We start from the raw sequence: 18,025 nt of genomic DNA on the forward strand, positions 1-18,025 counted from the left end.
CTCCCCCACCCATTCTTTCGATGACGTGTCCATCATGGGCCTCCTGCAGTGCCACAATGATGCCACCCGAAGGTTGCAGGAACAGCAACTCATATTCCGCTTGGGAACCCTGCAGCCCAATGGTATCAATGTGGACTTCACCAGCTTCAAAATCTCCCCTTCCCCCACCGCATCCCAAAATCAGCCCAGTTTGTCCCCTCCGCCCACTGCACCACACAACCAGCCCAGCTCTTCCCCTCCACCCACTGCATCCCAAAACCAGTCCAACCTGTCTCTGCCTCCCTAACCTGTTCTTCCTCTCACCCATCCCTTCCTCCCACCTCAAGCCGCACCTCCATCTCCTACCTACTAACCTCATCCCACCTCCTTGACCTGACCATCTTCCCTGGACTGACCTATCCCCTCCCTACCTCCCCACCTATACTCTCTCCACCTATCTTCTTTTCTCTCCATCTTCGGTCCGCCTCCCCCTCTCTCCCTATTTATTCCAGAACCCTCACCCCAACCCCTCTCTGATGAAGGGTCCAGGCCCGAAACATTAGCTTTTGTGCTCCTGGGATGCTGCTTGGCCTGCTCTGTTCATCCAGCCTCACATTTTATTATCTTGGATTCTCCAGCATCTGCAGTTCCCATTATCACAGTTCCCAAGCCTCCGCTTGGTTTCCCCGATGTAAAAGAAGCCACATCGGGTACAATGGCTATCGTATAACACATTGGCAGATGTGCAGGTGAACCTCTGCTTAATGTGGAAGGTCATCTTGGGGACTGGGATGAGAGTGAGGAAGGTGTGGGGGCAAGTGTAGCACTTCCTGCGGTTGCAGGGGAAGGTGCCGTGTGTGGTGGGGTTGGAGGGGAGTGTGGAGTGAACCAGGGAGTCATGGAGAGAGTGATCTCTCCGGAAGGCAGACAAGGGTGGGGATGGAAAAATGTCTTGGGTGGTGGGGTCGGATTGTAGATGGCGGAAGTGTCGGAGGATGATGCGTTGTATCCGGAGGTTGGTGGGGTGGTGTGTGAGAACGAGGGAGATGAGGGATGTGTTGCGGGAAATGCGGGAGACGCGGTCAAGGGCGTTCTCGACCACTGCGGGGGGAAACGTGCGGTCCTTCTGGGATGTGCGGGAGTGGAATGCCTCATCGTGGGAGCAGATGCGGCGGAGGTGGAGGAATTGGGAATAGGGGATGGAATTTTTGCAGGAGGGTGGGTGGGAGGAGGTGTATTCTAGGTAGCTGTGGGAGTCGGTGGGCTTGTAATGGACATCAGTTTCTAGCTGGTTACCTGAGATGGAGACTGAGAGGTTCAGGAAGGTGAGGGATGTGTTGGAGATGGCCGGGTGAGGTTGGAGGGGAGTGTGGAGCGAACAAGGGAATCACGGAGAGAGTGGTCTCCCCAGAAGGGAGACAAGGGTGGGGATGGAAAAATGTCTTGGGTGGTGGGGTCGGATTGTAGATGGCGGAAGTGTCGGAGGATGATGCGTTGTATCTGGAGGTTGGTAGGGTGGTGTGTGAGAACGAAGGGGATCCTCTTGGGGCGGTTGTGGCCAGAGTTGGGTGTGAGGGATGTGTTGCGGGAAATGCGGTCAAGGGCATTCTCGACCTCTGCCAATCCCACCACACCCGGCCATCTCCAACACATCCCTCACCTTCCTGGACCTCTCAGTCTCCATCTCAGGAACTTCACCCACTTCACCAACACCTTCCATCCCAACCTCAAGTTCACCTGGGCCATCTCCAACACATTCCTCACCTTCCTGGACCTCTCAGTCTCCATTTCAGGTAACCAGCTAGAAATTGATGTCCTTTTCAAACCCACCAACTCCCACAGCTACCTAGAATACACCTCCTCCCACCCACCCTCCTGCAAAAATTCCATCCCCTATTCCCAATTCCTCCATCTCCGTCGCATCTGCTCCCGTGATGAGGCATTCCACTCCCGCACATCCCAGATGTCCAAGTTCTTCAAGAACCGCAACTTTCCCCCCACAGTGGTCGAGAACGCCCTCGACCGCGTCTCCCGCATTTCCCGCAACACATCCCTCACACCCCAAGAGGGTCCCCCTCGATCTCAAACACCACCCCACCAACCTCCAGATACAACGCATCATCCTCCGACACTTCTGCGATCTACAATCCGACCCCACCACCCAAGACATTTTTCCATCCCCACCCTTATCTGCCTTCCAGAGAGATCACTCTCTCCATGACTCCCTTGTTCGCTCCACACTCCCCTCCAACCCCACCACACCCGGCACCTACCCCTGCAACCGCAGGAAGTGCTACACTTGCCCCCACACCTCCTCCCTCACCCCTATCCCAGGCCCCAAGATGACCTTCCACATTAAGCAGAGGTTCACTTGCACATCTGCCAATGTGGTATACTGTATCCATTGTACCCGGTGTGGCTTCCTCTACATCGGGGAAACCGAGCAGAGGCTTGGGGACCGCTTTGCAGAACACCTCCGCTCGGTTCGCAATAAACAACTGCACCTCCCAGTCGTGAACCATTTTAACTCCCTCTCCCATTCTTTCGACGACATGTCCGTCAAGGGCCTCCTGCAGTGCCACAATGATGCCACCCGAAAGTTGCCGGAACAGCAACTCATATTCCGCTTGGGGACCCTGCAGCCCAATGGTATCAATGTGGACTTCACAAGCTTCAAAATCTCCCCTTCCCCCACCGCATCCCAAAATCAGCCCAGTTCGTCCCCTCCCTCCACTGCATCACACAACCAGCGCAGTTCATCCCCTTCCCCCACTGCATCCCAAAACCAGCCCAGCCTGTCTCTGCCTCCCTAACCTGTTCTTCCTCTCATCCATCCCTTCCTTCCACCTCAAGCCGCACCTCCATTTCCTACCTACTAACCTCATCCCACCTCCTTGACCTGTCCGTCTTCCCTGGACAGACCAATCCTCTCCGTACCTCCCCACCTATACTCTCCTCTCCACCTATCTTCTTTTCTCTCCATCTTCGGTCCGCCTCCCCCTTTCTCCCTATTTATTCCAGAACCCTCTCCCCATCCCCCTATCTGATGAAGGGTCTAGGCCTGAAACGTCAGCTTTTGTGCTCCTGAGATGCTGCTTGGCCTGCTGTGTTCATCCAGCTTCACACTTTATTATCACAGCTCCTATGATGTTGCTTGGCCTGGTGTGTTCATCCAGATCTACACCTTGTTATCGCAGCTGTAGGATAAACTGCTATTTGAGTCTGCTCCCTCTTTGAATGTAATCATTGCAGAGCCTCCATCTGAATGCAATGGTCCTGCTTTCTCTCCATACCCCTTGATGCCTTTAATATCTGAAAATTCAATAAATGTAATTTTCCAAGAGTGACCCTGTTGCTCCCTTAATCTCTTTTCTAATCAAGAAAAGAACTTGTGCCTGGCCGCCAGCCATACGGTCCATGATGAAGTACCTGGCAGGAAAGACTGTAAAGTTGGATATTTCCTTTATTTGTTCATTTTGCTGCCTTTATTCTCTATATTTTGGTTTATTTTTTGTGTATTCAGATGGTTCCAGAAAATGACGACAGTATACAACACTTTCCACTGTATTTTGTAACATATACATGTGACAATAAATAAATCAAGTCAAAGAACATATCTATCCCTGTCTTAAATACTTAAATGACTTGGCATCCACAACCATCTGCAACAATGAGTTCTACTGATTCATCACCCTTTGGCTGAAGAAATTCCTCCTCATCTCAGTTCCTTCGTTCTGAGGCTGTGTATTGGGACCTGGTCTTCCCTAATGGTGAAAACATTCACTATGTCCATTTTATCTAGGCCACTCAGTATTCTGTAAGTTTCAATTAGACAGCCCGTCATCCTTCTAAACTCCATCATTTCAGATACAGAGTCCTCAGACACTCCTTATTATGACAAGCCCTTCATTCCTGGGATCATTCTTGTAAACGTCCTCCGGATCCCTTCCAATGCCAGTACATTCCCCTAGACACAAAGTCCAGAACTGCTCACAATATTCCAAATATGGTCTGAACAGAACCTTATACAGCCTCAGAGATAATAGGAACTGCAGATGCTGGAGAATCCAAGATAACAAGGTGTGGAGCTGGATGAACACAGCAGGCCAAACAGCATCTTAGGAGCAGGAAAGCTGATGTTTTGGGCCTAGACCCTTCATCAGAAATGGGGGAGGGGAAGAGGGTTCTGAAATACATAGGGAGAGAGGGGGAGGCAGATCGAAGATGGATAGAGAAGATCAGTGGAGAGGAGACAGACGAGTTAAAGAGGCGGGGATGGAGCCAGTAAAGGTGAGTGCAGCTGAGGAGTTAGGGAGCAGATAGGTCAGTCCAGGGAGGACGGACAGGTCAAGGGGATGGGATGATGTTAGCAGGTAGGAAATGGGGGTGCGGCTTGAGGTGGGAGGAGAGGATAGGTGAGAGGAAGAACAGGTTAGGGAGGCGGGGACGAGCTGGGCTGGTTTTGGGATGTGGTGAGGGGAGGGGAGATTTTGAAGCTTGTGAAATCTCTTGTGACCTCTACATCGCTGAGACCAGACGCCAACTCCAAAATTTGAGGAAGGACATTCTTGCTATCGAGGGAGTGCAGTGTAGGTTCACGAGGTCAATTCCCGGAATGGCGGGACTATCATTTGTTGAAAGATTGGAGCAACTGGTCTTATATACACTTGAGTTTAGAAGGATGAGAGGGGATCTGATTGAGACGTATAAGATTATTAAGGGATTGGACACTCTGGAGGCAGGAAGCATGTTTCCGCTGATGGGTGTGTCCAGAACCAGAGGACACAGTTTAAAAATAAGGAGTAGGCCATTTAGAACAGAGTTGAGGAAAAAATTCTTCACCCAGAGAGTGGTTTATAGATGGAATGCTCTGCCCCAGAAGGCAGTGGAGGCCAACTCTCTGGATACTTTCAAGAAAGAGATGGATAGAGCTCTTGAAGATAGTGGAATCAAGGGTTATGGGGATAAGGTAGGCGCAGGATACTGATTGTGGATGATCATCCATGATCATAATGAATGGTGATGCTGGCTTGAAGGGTCGAATGGCCTACTCCAGCACCTATTGTCTATAACTCTCCGACACCACGCCCTACCGCCCCCTGGATCATGACCCCAAACCCAAGCACCAAAGCATCATCTCCCAAACCATCCACAACCTCATCACCTTAGGTGACCTTCCACCCACAGCCTCCAACCTCGTCGTTCCCCAACCCTGTGCCACCCGCTTCGATCTCCTTCCTAAAATCCACAAACCTGCCTGCCCTGGTTGACCCATTGTCTCCGCCTGCTCTTGCTCCACCGAACTCAGCTCCACCTATCTGGACTCCATTTTCTCCCGCTTGGTCCAGGAACTCCCTACCTACGTCCGTGACACCACCCACGCCCTCCACCTCCTCCAGAACTTCCAATTCCCTCGTACCCAACACCTCATTTTTACTATGGATGTCCAGTCCCTAAACACCTGCATTCCCTATGCAGGTGGCCTAATGGCTCTCCGCTTCTTCCCATCCCGCAGGCCTGGCCAGTCACCCTCCACTGACACCCTCATATGCTTAGCCGAACTTGTCCTGGCCCTCAACAACTTCTCTTTCAATTCCTCCCACGTCCTACAAAGGGGGTGGCCATGGGCACCCACATGGGCCCAAGCTACGCCTGCCTCTTTGCAGGTTATGTGGAACAATCCCTCTTCCGCACCTATACTGGCCTTAAACCCAACCTCTTCCTCCGTTACATTGATGACTGTATTGGCGCTGCCTCTTGCTCCCATGAGGAACTCGAACAGTTCATCCACTTCAACAACACCTTCCACCCCAACCTTACGTTCAGCTGGACTATCTCTAACACCTCCCTCACCTTCCTGGACCTCTCTGTCTCCATCTCGGGCAACCGCCTTGGAACCGATATCCATTTCAAGTCCACCAATTCCCACAGCTACCTAAAATACACCTCCTCCCACCCACCTTCCTGAAAAAATTCCATCCCCTATTCCCAATTCCTTCGCCTCCACCACATCTGCTCCCAAGATGAAGCATTCTACTCCCTTACATCTCGGATGTCCTCGTTTTTCAAAGACCGCAACATGCCCCCCACGGTGGTCGAGAACGCCCTCGACTGTGTCTCCCATATTTCATCCCTCACACCCAGTCCCTGCAATAACAACCTCCTCATCCTCGCATACCGCCCCATCAAATTCAGGATCCAATGCATCATCCTCCGACACTTCCGCCATCTGCAATCCGACCCACCACCAAAGACCCTCCCCACCCTTGTCTGCTTCCTGGAGGGACCATTCTCTCCGTGACTCCCTTGTCCACTCCACACTCCCCCTCCAGCCCCACCACACCTGGCACTTTTCCCTGCAACCGCAGGAAGTGCTATACCTGCCCCACACCTCCTCCCTCACCCCCATCCCAGGTCCCAAAAAGACTTTCCACATCAAGGAGAGGTTCACTTGCACATCTGCTAATGTGGTATACTTCATCTGATGTACCCATTGTGGCCTCCCCTACATCGGAGAAACCAAGCAGAGGCTTGGGGGCTACTTTGCAGAACACCTACACTCAGTTCACACTAAACTGCTGCACCTCCCAGTCGCAAACCATTTCAACTCCCCCTCCCAATCCTCAGACGATTTGTCCATCCTGGACCTCCTGCAGGGCCATAACAATGCCACCCGAAGGTTGCAGGAACAGCAACTCATATTCCGCTTGGGAACCCCATAGCCCAATGATATCAATGTGGATTTCACAAGCTTCAAAATCTCCCCTTCCCCCACCGTATTCCAAAACCAGCCCAGCTCGCCCCCACCTCCCTAACCTGTTCTTCCTCTCACCTATCCCCTCGTTCCACCTCAAGCCGCACCCCCATTTCCTACCTACTAACCTCATCCCACCCCCTTGACCTGTCTGTCCTCCCTGGACTGACCTATCTCCTCCCTACCTCTACACATACACTCAACTTTACTGGCTCCATCCCCACCTTTTTAACTTGTCTCTCTCATCTCCAACTATATTCTCCCCTATCCATCTTTGATCAGCCTCCCCCTCACTCCCTATTTATTTCAGAACCCTCTTACCCTCCCCCATTTCTGATGAAGGGTCTAGGCCCGAAACATTAGCTTTCCTGCACCTAAGATGCTGCTTGGCTTGCTGTGTTCATCCAGCTCCATGCCTTGTTATCCCTTATACAGCCTCAGCAGTACCTCTCTGCTCTTGTAGTCTAGCCCTCTTTAAATGAATGCTAACATTGCATTTGACTTCCTAACAGCCAACTGAACCTGCATGTTAACCTTAGGAGAATCTTGAACTGGAACTCTGAAGTCCCTTTCTGCTTCAGATTTCTGAAGACTTTCCCCATTTAGAAGATAGTTTATGCCTCTATTCTTCCTAATAAGTGACTTCACACTTTCCCACATTTTATTTTTTGTGCCACTTCTTTGTCCACTCTCCTAGCCTGTCCAACTGCTTCTGCAGCCACCCTACTTTCTTAATACTATCTGATACCGCAACTCTCTTTGTGCCACCTGAAAACTTATCAACGATGCCGTCAGTTCCTTTGCCCAGTTAGTTAACACGTATTATGAATAGTTGTGACCCCAAAACTGATCCCTGCAGAACTCCACTAGTCACCAGCTACCATCCTGAAAAAGATCCCTTACTGCTTACTGTTTACCTTCTTCCAGTCAGCCAATCCTCTATCTATGCCATACCTTGGCCGAACACCATGGGCTCTTGTCTTATTTCACAGCCTGTTAGGCACCTTGCCAAAGCCTTCTAGAAATCCAAACAGACCATGCCCAGTGGCCCTCCTTCATAATGATTTGCTCATTACCTCCCCCAAGAATTCTAACAAATTTGTGAGGTGTGACTTCACTTGACGAAGCTGCGCTAAGTCCTATTTTACCCTGCACTTCCAAGCACTGTGCAATCTCATCTTTAATAATGAACTCTAAAGTCTTACCAAAGACTGAGGTCAGACTAACCGACCTATAATTCTCAATCTCAGCCTCCCTCCCTTCTTAAACAGAGGTGTTACATTTATCATTTTCCAGTCCTTTGAGTCTCTCCCCGACCAGCCTATGAATGTGCAGTTGCCCAGCTTACACCACCAGCCTGACATATGAGGTGACCCTGCCAGATGCTGTCATACACAGTAAACCCCTTGAAGCCAGGATGCTTCTGTCATGGACAATCTCTTCTCCCACATGACCTTGTTCCAACCTATACTTTAATGTATTGCAACCCCTTTTCAACTGACATCCCTTCTTTCTGCCAGCTGGCAGCCCCCAAACCCCATGAATAGTTTTCTGAGTCTCCCTCCCGTAGCAAACTGACCTTGTCACTTTCTAACTTGAGTTTTAGTGAAAGTCCGAGAAGGACGTACTGTGATCCTCCAATGGCTAGCATTGAATTAGAAGGACCCAGAGCCTTGACTGATGCCTGTTATCTCCCTAGCTGCAATTGCCCTACCCTGGAACCCGGAGCCACAGGCCTACTGAGATCCACTTCCCTGACTGCAGAGGCTTGGATCCACTCACTGAGAACACCCCAACTGGACCCTTGACTGCTGCCAATCTCCCGCACAGCTTTCAGGGACTGCCCTTGTCTTACTGTGCGAGGACCTTCTCACTGATTGATACTTCCACACATTTCAGTGAAAGCTACTCCCTCAGACTTTGAGACATGGCTGCCTGCTTGTTGACAGTGCAGCATTTTTGCCATGTGAGCTGCTGACTCCTCGACAGAGGACAGAGCTGTAAGGTGGGTGATTCTGTTCTGTGATTATGCTATTAGGCAAAGCAGGGGAGACGTGCTGTAAGTATGTAGCTGGGCGCTAAGTGTGCAACTGCTAACAGAGCAAACAGGCAGCCCTAGGATGCACCCAGGTCAAATTCGTGAGTTGAATGCCTGACTGTGTCCACAAAATGGCCTCACAGTGGCCTTATAATGTTAGTTGCCAATGCAGTCTGAAATGCAGGTCTCAACTATCTAAACATCCTGCAAGTGGGTCATAGAGGTGCAATGAGGATTTTGAGGACTTGGCAATTATCAGATATTAATATCTTTGGAAGACGGCCACATGTGGCTGATCCCTGCACAGTATAGAGTCAAAGTCATATTTTCAACCAAATATCTTTTAAACGTTGTAATTGTACCAACACCCACTTCATCAGAAAGGTCATTCCACATGCAAACCACCCTCTGTGTAAAAAGATTTGCCTCATGTCTTTTTTAGATCTCTCCCTTCTCACCTTAAAAATGTGCTCCCCAGTCTTGAAATTCCCCATCTTAGGGAAAAGACAACTGTCATTAACTCTATCTATACGACCCATTATTTTACAAACTTAAGTCAGGGCACCTCTCAACCTCCTATGCTCCAGTGAAAGAAGTCTCAGCCTATCCAGCCTTTCGTTATAACTTAAACCTTCCATACCAGCAACATCCTGATAAATTTCTTTTGAACTCTGTCCAATTTGATAATATCCTTCCTATAGCTGGGTGAACTGGAACTGGACACAGTATTCCAGAAGAGGACTCACAAATGTGCCATAAAACCTCAACATAACTTCCCAACTCCTATACTCAAAGGACTGAGCAATGAAGGCAAGTGGGCCAAACGCCCATTTAATCATCCTGTCTATATGTGGCCCAAACTTTTAAGAATTCTGTGCCTGTCCCCCTACGTCCCTCTGTTCTATTACACTATCCAAGACCCTACCATTGTTTGTTGTTCCAAAATGCAGTACCCTGCATTTATTATTAACCTCCATCTGCCATTTTTCAGCCCATTGATCCATTACATCAAGATCCCTTTGTAATCTTAGAAAATCGTCTTCACTGTCTACAATGCCACCAATTTTGGTGTCATCTGCAAACTCACTAACCATGCTTTCTATATTTTCATCCAAATCATTTATATAAATGACAAACAAAACAGGACACAAAACAGATCCTTGTGGAACACCGCTGGACACAGGCTTCTAGTCCGAAAACAGTCCTCCACCATTCCGCCTGGGAACCCTGCAGCCATATGGTATCAATGTGGACTTCACCAGTTTCAAAATCTCCCCTTCCCCCACTGCATCCCTAAACCAGCCCAGTTCATCCCCTCCCCCCACTGCACCACACAACCAGCCCAGCTCTTCCCCCCCACCCACTGCATCCCAAAACCAGTCCAACCTGTCTCTGCCTCCCTAACCGGTTCTTCCTCTCACCCATCCCTTCCTCCCACCCCCAGCCGCACCCCCAGCTACCTACTAACCTCATCCCACCTCCTTGACCTGTCCGTCTTCCCTGGACTGACCTATCCCCTCCCTACCTCCCCACCTACACCCTCTCCACCTATCTTCTTTGCTCTCCATCTTCGGTCCGCCTCCCCCTCTCTCCCTATTTATTCCAGTTCCCTCCCCCCATCCCCCTCTCTGATGAAGGGTCTAGGCCCGAAACGTCAGCTTTTGTGCTCCTGAGATGCTGCTTGGCCTGCTGTGTTCATCCAGCCTCACATTTTATTATCTCCACCATTTCTCCCTGTCTCCTGCCACTAAGCCAATTATGCATTCAATAGTCAAGCTTACCCTGAATCCCATGTGACCTAACTTCACTAAGTCATAGGCTTTACTAAAATTCAAATAAACATCCACTGCTCTGCCACCATCACCCTTTTTGGTAACTTTCTGAAAATACTCAGTCAAGTTTGTGAGATATGATTTTCCTCACACAAAATCAGGCGGACTATCCCTAATCAATTTTTTGCCTTTCCAAATGTCCACAAATCTTATCTTTTATAAATACCTCCAACAATTTACCCACAACCAAAGTCAGACTCATTGGTCTGTAGCTCCCTGTTTCTTCTTACAACCTTTCATAAACAAAGGTACAACATTAGTCATCGTCCAGTCATCCTCAACTGTAGTTATAGATGACGCAAACAATTCTGCAAGGGGTTTCATAATTTCCTCCCTTACTTCCCACAACATTCTGTGATACATTTGGTCAGGTCCTGGAGATTTATCCATCTTTATATTCTCTAAGATCTCCCAAACCTCCTCTTCTATAATGTGAACTGTTTTTAAAACATCAAAGTTTATTTCTCTGCATTTTCTGGACTCGATTACCTTCTCCACAGTAAAAACTGATGCGAAATATTCAATTAGTATCCCTCCTTGTCTCCTGGGGTTCAATTCAAGCTTGACTTCCTTGATCCTAAAGTGGCCCAAACCTCTTTCTAGTTTCCCTCTTGCTCTTAATGTATTTGTAGAATCTCTTTGGATTATCCTTAATTTTATCTGCCAATGTGATGTCATATCCCTTCTTTGCCTTCCTGATTTCTCTTTTAAGAATGCCCCTACACTCTTTATACTAATTAAGAGATTCAATTAAACAAAGTTATCTATATCTTTCATTCTTAACTAGAATCTAAACATCTTTATTCATCCAATGTTCCTTATTCTTACCAGCTTTGCCCTTCACTCTAACAAAAACAAAATGCCTCTGAACTCTTGTCATCATGCTCTTGAATACCTCCCGCTTGTCAGATGTCCTTTTATCTTCGAACAGGTCTACTCCATTCAACTTTAAAAGTTCTTAACTCATGCTACTAAAATTTGCCTCACTACAATTAAATCTTTAACTTTTATGGAAGACTTATCCTTTTTCATAACCATTTTGAAACTACTAGAATTATGATGACTGGACCCAAAGTGTTCTCCCACTTTTACTTCAGTCACCTGTGAAAACTTTGCACGGTGGCCAACATGGAAGCTCTTTGCAGCCAGCTGCAAGGTGAAGTTAACAAAGTGTGAAGCTGGATGAGCACAGCAGGCCAAGCAGCATCTCAGGAGCACAAAAGCTGACGTTTCGGGCCTAGACCCAGCTCTGATGAAGGGTCTAGGCCCGAAATGTCAGCTTTTGTGCTCCTGAGATGCTGCTGGGCCTGCTGCGTTCATCCAGCTTCATACTTTGTTATCTTGGATTCTCCAGCATCTGCAGTTCCCATTATCTCTGCAAGGTGAAGTTGTCAGATACTTACTCTGGCTTTCATACTGAGAATTCTTAGCATCTAGTTTACAGGAGACAGATGGCATGACAAAAACTGCACATTAGTGAGATGAGATTTGTATTTAATAAGGTCACTAAAAAACAATAATCCTTCTTATTAGGCAAGTGCCTACCAAAAATCTCACCTTGACACCTATTTCTTAGTTGAAAAGTGCAGTGAATGGTTCCTGACATTGTGATAGATTCACTGGACATTTTGTGCAATTTTGCCACATTTTTCACCATAGCCCATATTGTTCAAGCCGTTCTAAGATTCTACCCAAAGACTATTATCTTTGGTGGACGATTCAAGAACCAAAGGACTCATGGCAATTGGCAACAGAACCAAAGGTGACTTGAGAAGTTTTTTTTATGCAGCAAGTTGTTAGGATCTGAAATGTATACCTAAGATCCTTGGCACAAATACTTTAATCTGTGGGTTTTAAAGGGGGATTGGACAGTTATCTGTTGCGAAACAAATTCAAGGTATTGGAGCAAGTGTTGGTGAAGTGGGAAGTGCACAATGTTCTTGCAAATATTCAATGTGGATAAAAAACATCCTTCTTTGGCACAACAAGATTGTAAGTTTGTTACAACATTAAGCTCACTGCAAATGGCCAAATTCACAGTGGGACAATCAGCTTCCTACAAATGGAGGAATTGATAATGAACCACTTAGAGATTGCAAGAACTGCAGATGCTGGAGTCAGAGTCAATACAGTGTGGAGCTGGAGGAACACAGCAGGTTAGGCAGCATCAGAGGAGTAGGAAAGTCAACTTTTTGGGTTTACACCCTTCATCAGGACTGGGGAGGGGGAATGGAGCTCGAAAATAAATAGAAGGGGTAGATGGGGCTGAGGTGATAGGTGGATGCATGTAGTGGGTAGTGGTGATTGGTCAGTGGGAAGGATGGGGCAGACAGGTGGGAAAGAAGGTGGACATGTTGCATCAGGTCAAGGAGGCAGGGATGAGAGGAAAGGTTGAATATGGGATGGGGTTGGGCATGGGGAGATTTTGAAACTGGTGATTTGGGCTGTAAGCTCCCGAAGCAGAATGTGAGGTGATGTTCTTCCAGTTTGCATGTGGCGTCAATGTGACACTGCAGGAGGCCCAGGATCGACATGTCACCAAGGGAATGGGAGGGAGAGTTAAAAAGGTTGGCAACCGGAAGGTGTTGTTGATAATAACATGCAGACCGCAGGTACTCCATGAATCGGACACCGAGTCTGCACTTGGTCTCACCAATGTAGAGGATACCACATTGGGAACAATGGATACAGGAGCCCAGGATGGACGGTGTATAGGTGAATCCCTTCGGATGCGGAAGGATTGTCTGGGGCATAGGACAGTGGTGAGAGGGGAGGTATAGTATCTCCTACGGTTGCAGGGAAAGATGCCGGGTATGGCAGGGTTGTTGGGGAGTGTGAAGTGGACGAGCAAGTTGCAGAGTGAGCGGTCCCTAAGAAAGGCAGTTAGGGGTGGGAAGGGAAATATCTCTTTGGTGGTAGGGTTGGACTGCAGGTGATGGAATTGGTGGAGGTATTGAAATGTGGGAATTGTTTAAGGAATGCATACTATGTGTGCTCGATATGTTTGTCCCTAGCAGGCAGGGAAGATGCGGTTGAGTGACAGAGCCTTGGTTCTCAAGAGAAGTCGAACAACTGGTTAAGAGGAAGAAGGATGCTAAGACATAGGAGCAGAAGTAAGGCCATTCAGCCCATCGAGTCCACTCTTCCATTAATCATGGCTCATGGGCATTTCAACTCCACTTACCCGCACTCTCCCCGTAGCCCTTAGGAACAAGGATCGGAAAAGGCTCTGGAGGGATACAAGTTAGCGAGGAAGGAGCCGGAGAAAGGGCTTAGGAGAGCTACAAGAGTGCATGAGAAAACCTTGGCAGATAGGATCAAGGAAAACTTTAAGGCTTTTTACACATATATGAGGAATAAGAAAATGACCAGAGAAAGGGTAAGGCTGATCCAGGATTGTAAAGGGGGTTTGTGCACGGAGCCTAATGAGATAGGAGAGGTCCTTAATGAGTACTTTTTTTGATATTCACAACTGAGAGGGACCTAGTTGTATAGTAGGCTAGAGGAGATCGATATTAGCAAGGAAGATGTGCTAGGAATTTTGAGGAACTTGAAGACAGATAAATCCACCGGGCCTGATGGAATTTATCCAAGGATTTTATGGGAAGCGAGGGGAGAGATTGCAGGGCCTTTGGTGATGACCTTTTCGTCCTCACTGTCCATGGGTACAGTGTTGGAAGACTGGAGAGAGGCAAACGTCATTCCCTTGTTCAAAAAGGGAATAGGGATAACCCTGGAAATTACAGGCCAGTTAGTCTTACTTCAGTGTTGGGCAAATTATTGGAAAGGGCTCTGAGAGATAGGATTTATGATCACTTGGATAGGCACAGTTTGATTCGTGATAGTCAGCATGGATTTGTGAGGGGTAGATCGTGCCTCACAAACCTGACTGAATTCGTTGGAGAGGTGACCAAACAGGTGGATGAAGGTCGAGCAGTGGATGTGGTAAACATGGATTTAAGTAAGTTGTTTGATAAGGTTCCCCATGGTTGACTCATGCAGTAAGTAAGGAGGCATGGGATGGGGGAAATGTGGCAGATTGGATTCAGAATTGGCTGACCCTGAGAAGACAAGGGATGGTGGTGGACGGAAAATATTCAACATGGTGCTCAGTTACGAGTGGTTTACCACAAGGATCTGTTCTGGGTCCTTTTCTATTTGTGATTTTTGTCAATGATTTGGATGTAGGAGTAGAAGGGTGGATTAGTAAGTTTGCAGACAATATGAAGGTGGGTCGAGTTGTAGATAGTGTGGAGAGCCTTTCTAGGTTACAAAGGGACATTGATAGGACGCAGAGCTGGGCTGAGAAGTGTCAAGATGGAGTTTAACACTGAAAAGTGTGAGGTGATTCATTTTGGAAGGACAAATTTGAAAGCAGAATACAGGGTTAACAAAAAGATTCTTGGCAGTGTGGGGGGCAGAGAGATTTTGGGGTTCATGTTCACAGTTCTCTGAAAGCTGCCATCCAGGTGGATAGAGTTGTTAAGAAAGTGTATGGTGTGTTAGCTTTCATTAATAGAGGGATTGAGTTGTTAAGAAAGTGTATGGTGTGTTAGCTTTCATTAATAGAGGGATTGAGTTCAAGCGCTGTCACGTTATGCTCCAGCTACACAAAACCCTGGTTTGGCCACATCTGGAGTATTGTGCCCATTTCTGGTCATCTCAGTACAGGAAAGATGTGAAAGCGTTGTAAAAGGTGCAGAGGAGATTTACCAGAATGTTGCCTGGAATGGAGGGAAGGTCTTACGAGGAAAAGTTGAGACAGCTAGGGCTTTTCTTTTTAGAACGACGAAGGATGAGAGGTGACTTGATAGGTGTACAAAATGATCAGAGGTATAGATAGAGTGAATAGTTAGAGACTTTTTCCTCGGGTGGAGGTACCTACTACGAGGGGCATAGTTTTAAAGTTAGTGGAGGTAGATATAGGGGAAACAGCAGAGGTAGGTTCTTTACTCAGAGAGTGGTAGGGGCATGGAATGCATTGCTGGAGAGGTAGTGAAGTTGGCCTCATTAGGGGCATTTAAGTGGCTATTAGATAGGTATATGGATGATAGTATAAGGTAGGGGCGGAGGTTAGATAGACTTTAGGCTTCGGGTAAAAGTTAGGCACAACATTGTAGGCCGAAGGCCCTGTACTGTGCTGTACGGTTCTATGTTCTAATGTGCTGGATACAGGGGTGGTATGTGAAGACCAGGGGGACTCTGTGACCTTGACTACACCTCCTCTCACCACTGTCCTGCAAGAATTTGATCAGTTATTCCCAAATCCTCTGCTTCTGCTACATCTGTTCCCAAGATAGACTGTTCCACTCCCAGATATCCAAGATGTCCTCCTACTTCAAGGGCCACAATTGTCCCCCTCTGTTGATTCATAATGCCCTCAACTGCATGTCTTGCACTTCCTGCACTTCTGCTCTCAGAGCCCCTCCCCTCAACAAAAACAAGAACAGGGTCCCCCAGTACACACTATCCTACCAACATCTGCATCCAGCACATCATCTTCTGCCAACTGCAATCCAACCAAACCACCAGAGAGATATTTCCCTCCCCACCCTTATCTGCCTTTCGTAGGGACCGCTCATTCCGTGACTCCCTCGTCCGGTCCACATTCCCCATCAACTCCACCACACCCAGCACCTTTCCCTGCAACCAGAAGAGGTGTTATATCTGCACCTACACCTCCACTTTCACCTGCATCAGGAATTCACCTATACATCCTCCAATCTGGTCTACTGTATCTGTTGTTCCCGAAGTGGTGTCCTCTACAACAGTGAGACCAAGCGCAAACTCAGCGACCGATTCACAGAGAATCTGCACTCTGTATACTATCACCAATGACACCATTGGGTCGCCAATCATTTTAATTTCCTCCCTGCTCCCTTGGTGACATGTCTATCCTGGGCCTCCTCCAGTGTCACAATGATGCCACATGCAAACTGGAAGAACAAAACCTCATATTCCACTTCAGATGCTTACAGCCTGGTACCATCAACGTGGAATTCACCAGTTTCAAAATCTCCCCATGCCCAGCCTCATCCCATGTCCAACCCTCCCTCTCATCCCCATTTCCTCGACCTGACACAACCTGTTCATCTTTTTTTCTCATCTCTCTGTCACACCTTTCCCACTGACCAATCTCCACTATCCATTACCTGCATCTACCTATCACCATCCCACCACCTTCCCCCAGCTCCATCCATCCCCTCAATTTACTTTCAAGCTCCCTTCCCACTCCCCATTCCTGATGAAGGGTTTAAACCCAAACCATTGACTTTCCTGCTCCTGTGATGCTGCCAGACTGTAGTATCCTCCAGCTCCACACTTCATTGATTACATAATGAACTGGTTAGTAAATGGATGCATACTATCAAATGGGTCTTTTGATAAAGTGATGTTTTTCCTAACCTCTGGGTCAGAAGGTCCAAGTTCAAGCCCCACCTGCTCCAGAGGTTTGTCATCATATATCTGAAAGTCAGATTAAAAATACACAGACACTGTCACTCAATTAAAAAAGGTAACATTTCTCCCAAATTAGGCTGTATGACTCCCCTTCCATAACTTGATTCTATTAACCCTAATACTCACAAGAGGGAATGGATGGACCTGTTGGATGCCAGTGCTTCTGCCAACTGTTTCACTCGGTTGATGTTACTGACTACCCCAAGGTTTAGGTTGAGCTGTGCCAGGGATTGACAGTCCGCCACATGCCGGCTGATGCGGTGGAAATCACGGTCTGAGATGTGACATCCCCTCAGCGACAATAGCCGAACGGAATTGGTCCTCAGAGAGTCACAAATGTCTTTCACCTCCGCCGAAGAGAGGGTCTCTCCGGAGATCTGGATGGAGCCGGACAGCATCGCCGTCCTCTTGGAGCTGTTTCAGTGTTCGTGTGCCGGCCACAATCAGCTGCCTGTTACTATGGGCACAGCGTCTCCAGATGACAAATTCATCCTCAGCCCCGCAACACACAAACTCAATTGCAACTATCTTCGCTGTTTGCAATCGAAGTAAATTGCGAAGCAGCAAAAGGGCTTCTCTATTTTTCCAGGCTTGCTTTTGCCGTTTAATTGAGGTCGGATGGATCTGCTGGACCTGGTTTTTTCAGTCGCGTTTGGAGATAGTGCAAATGGCAGAGCAATCGTCACAGTGACTGTAATCCTACGTAGAAAACTCGATCACTTCGCTCGCTCAAAATCGAATTACAGCGTTAACATCAGAACGAGAGAGCTCCTCATTTATGGTGGTTCTCGTCTTAAGCATTCATAAGATTCCAAAGTCATTTTATTAATGAAGTGTAAAAGATTAATTTCAACTTTCTGTGAAATTATGGGTTTAAAAATAATTCATAGCATGTAGACTTGCTGGCTTGCCTATCCCTAGTTGCCCTCGAGAAAATTGAAATAAGCAGCCTCTCGAACTGCT

At 47.8% G+C, this 18,025-nt stretch overlaps 1 protein-coding gene across 2 annotated transcripts in view; it reads right to left on the reverse strand.

The window, feature by feature from the left end:
- Positions 1-17,762, reverse strand: part of lrrc73 (leucine rich repeat containing 73) — an 80,215-nt gene extending 62,453 nt beyond the window's left edge. The window contains exons 1-2 of one of the 2 annotated variants that reach the window (XM_059645121.1): positions 17,189-17,762; positions 17,009-17,068 (exon numbers count right to left, since the gene is read on the reverse strand). In XM_059645121.1, the coding sequence (XP_059501104.1) occupies positions 17,009-17,068; positions 17,189-17,460 (332 nt within the window). In that variant the 5' untranslated portion in view covers positions 17,461-17,762. The remainder of the gene's footprint in view (positions 1-17,008; positions 17,069-17,188) is intronic. The other variant, XM_048530572.2, reaches the window with a different exon arrangement.
- Positions 17,763-18,025: the final 263 nt, after the last annotated feature.

The sequence above is a fragment of the Stegostoma tigrinum genome, chromosome 4 (assembly GCF_030684315.1).
Source record: "Stegostoma tigrinum isolate sSteTig4 chromosome 4, sSteTig4.hap1, whole genome shotgun sequence".
Lineage (NCBI taxonomy): Eukaryota > Metazoa > Chordata > Chondrichthyes > Orectolobiformes > Stegostomatidae > Stegostoma > Stegostoma tigrinum.